This window comes from Chanos chanos, chromosome 6 (genome assembly GCF_902362185.1).
Source record: "Chanos chanos chromosome 6, fChaCha1.1, whole genome shotgun sequence".
NCBI lineage: Eukaryota > Metazoa > Chordata > Actinopteri > Gonorynchiformes > Chanidae > Chanos > Chanos chanos.
Genome location: NC_044500.1, coordinates 5,125,047 through 5,127,546, shown reverse-complemented (window position 1 = coordinate 5,127,546; position 2,500 = coordinate 5,125,047). Strand labels below are relative to the sequence as shown.

Sequence of the window (2,500 nt, the reverse complement as noted above, 5' to 3'; positions counted from 1 at the left end):
GCTTAAATCGTGTGTGAGCGATTTTATGTTTGAGCATTTGCGCGTATATGGCTCTCACTTGACATAATCGTGTCCGACTCTAGAGGGCAGCGTTGCTTTGCTAGTCTCATCCTTATCCACACTGATCCATTCTGAGGGAAAAAAAAAAATAATAAACCCCGCAAATTAATCAGTCAAATCACCACAAAACATTTCATACACTCTCAGACATGGATACACAAAGACACACCGATAAACACACACACACACACACACATTACCGTATAGTCTCTCCCTGGTGCCCATTCTCTCAGAGGGCACTCGGACTTTCATGGATCCGCGGATGTTTCCAGTCTCTTCTCCGCGGTGGGACAGGTACGTATGAAACTGCTGCGCTGTACTGCCAATCATGGACTTCAGAGCCAAGACACACTCTCCTACACACACACACACACACACACACACACACACACACACACACACAGACACGCGAAAATGTCAGTCAGCACGTTCTCTCCACTCAGATAAAGGCTATAGTCATACACACACATCTTGAGTCAACCACATCGCACCTTTCACTATCTATTATCCACACACACACATATAAATCTCAATCAACACAAACTCTTATAGCGGATTTATGCGCAAATACACACACACACACACACACCGCAACGCGACAAACATCTCTCTTCACTTCCCCTTTTACATTCACGCATGATTAAACTCTCTCTTTATCTCACCATCTGACCCTCTCTTCCTGCCCTATTTGCTCACACACACACACACACACACACACACGCACGCACGCACGCACGCATACGCAGCCAGAGAGGTCCTTACCGTAGGACTCGTATCCGTCCAGCGACTTGACGGTGAGCAGTAGATGCTGGTCTTGCAGATACTCGATGTCTGACAGGATGGGTTTGAGGGTGGTCAGCTGTTTAGACGACCAGCCCAGTCTGAGGAAGTTTATATTGTCAGAGCTCTGGCTGTCATTCTCATAACTCTTCTTAAACTCTGAGGGGGCAAAAAAACGGCAGACGACGAGAGAATTTCAGCACGCGCAAAATACACGCATATCCACACACTCTACTCACGTGTCCACACACACGCACACGCAAGCACACGCGCGCACACACACACACGCACACGCACACGCACACACACGCACACGCACACGCACAATAATGCTGTGTTTACTGAGTATTACCAATTAACTGCTTCATCACCGTGATTTCAAACATATAAGTGTTTTTCCGCCTCTCTGGAGAAACTCATGTTTTTATGGCAAACTTGACTCAGAAGTGTCTTCAAACTATAATGGGGAACATATATGAAATTTCTCGCTTGTTGCCAATAAAATAGACGCAGTTAAACGAATCTGTCACAGAAATGTTCTCATTTTGTTGTAAAAACATCTCCTCCGATATCCATATGATTTATTTAATGATATTCACTTTTTCTAATTGACTTTATTTACGTGCATTTGTGAGGCGCCTGCTTTCACACTGTCACACTACAGTGAATGCCACAGTCTGCTAATAAACATAATGTGGAAAAAAGAAACAGCTGGTGGATCCACTATGTGGCTTTTCAGCCTCTCATCCTGCTATTCTGCTTAATGAATGGATTTTTCCGTGAGCACATGGAGCCGAGCTGTACCCTCCAGGCAGGTGGAGTAGAACTCGATGAAGAACTTGGTCCTGCTGGCCGTTTTCACAATGGCTTCAATGTTCTCAAATTCTATGTAAGCTTGCTCTGACGACTTAGGCAAGCCTGGGCGAGAGAGAGAGAGAGAGAGAGAGCGAGAGAGAGAGAGATACAGAGAGAGAGAGAGAGAGAGAGAGAGAGAGATACAGAGAGAGAGAGAGAGAGAGAGAGAGAGAGAAATTATTTTTAATGAGTCTCACTTTCGAACCTGTTCCAGTCCACCCACTACTGTGGTAAACTGGTTTATGAGGAAATGTCTGACCATGAGAGAGCATGGATGAGGAACAGAAGGACAGATTCATAAGGTAATACATGACACTGTTAGGCGAGGGAGGGTGGGGGGGGGGGCTTTTTGTCCTTCTACTGAAGCAGCAGTTAAATGAAGAACTAAAAATAACAAATGGAATATTAAAACTAAGTCACAGACATCGAGGACTGTACCTTTCTTTGACACAAACTGCGACGTCACACCCACTTCAAACGTGGCGAACACGGGGGAGTGGTCACTGGTGACAATGTCATCTGTACAGCCTGAGGAACAAGGACATATTCACCAACTTTTATTAATCATCCATGGAATTCTCATATCCAGATGTCATATCCCAATTTTTCATATTTCATTTCTAAAAGCCTCTAACACGTTTCAAGAGCAAAACTAAACGAGCTTCAAAAATGAAATTAGAGGGGGGGGGGGAAACTGTGAAAATATTAAAACTAAAAGCATTTGGGAGATTGAAATGATCAATCTGCTGATAGCTGGATGGTGGTTGCCATGGTGATGCTGTACCGTAGGAGTTGCAGACAATGT

General features: G+C 44.6%; 1 protein-coding gene across 1 annotated transcript in view; it reads right to left on the bottom strand.

Moving 5' to 3' along the window:
• Positions 1–2,500, bottom strand: part of inppl1a (inositol polyphosphate phosphatase-like 1a) — a 29,980-nt gene that overhangs the window by 3,239 nt on the left and 24,241 nt on the right. Inside the window, exons 18-23 of the mRNA XM_030778752.1 lie at positions 2,480–2,500; positions 2,134–2,223; positions 1,645–1,758; positions 823–999; positions 261–416; positions 59–131 (exon numbers count right to left, since the gene is read on the bottom strand). The exon at positions 2,480–2,500 is cut by the window's right edge and continues 61 nt beyond it. Of these exons, the coding sequence (XP_030634612.1) occupies positions 59–131; positions 261–416; positions 823–999; positions 1,645–1,758; positions 2,134–2,223; positions 2,480–2,500 (631 nt within the window). The remainder of the gene's footprint in view (positions 1–58; positions 132–260; positions 417–822; positions 1,000–1,644; positions 1,759–2,133; positions 2,224–2,479) is intronic.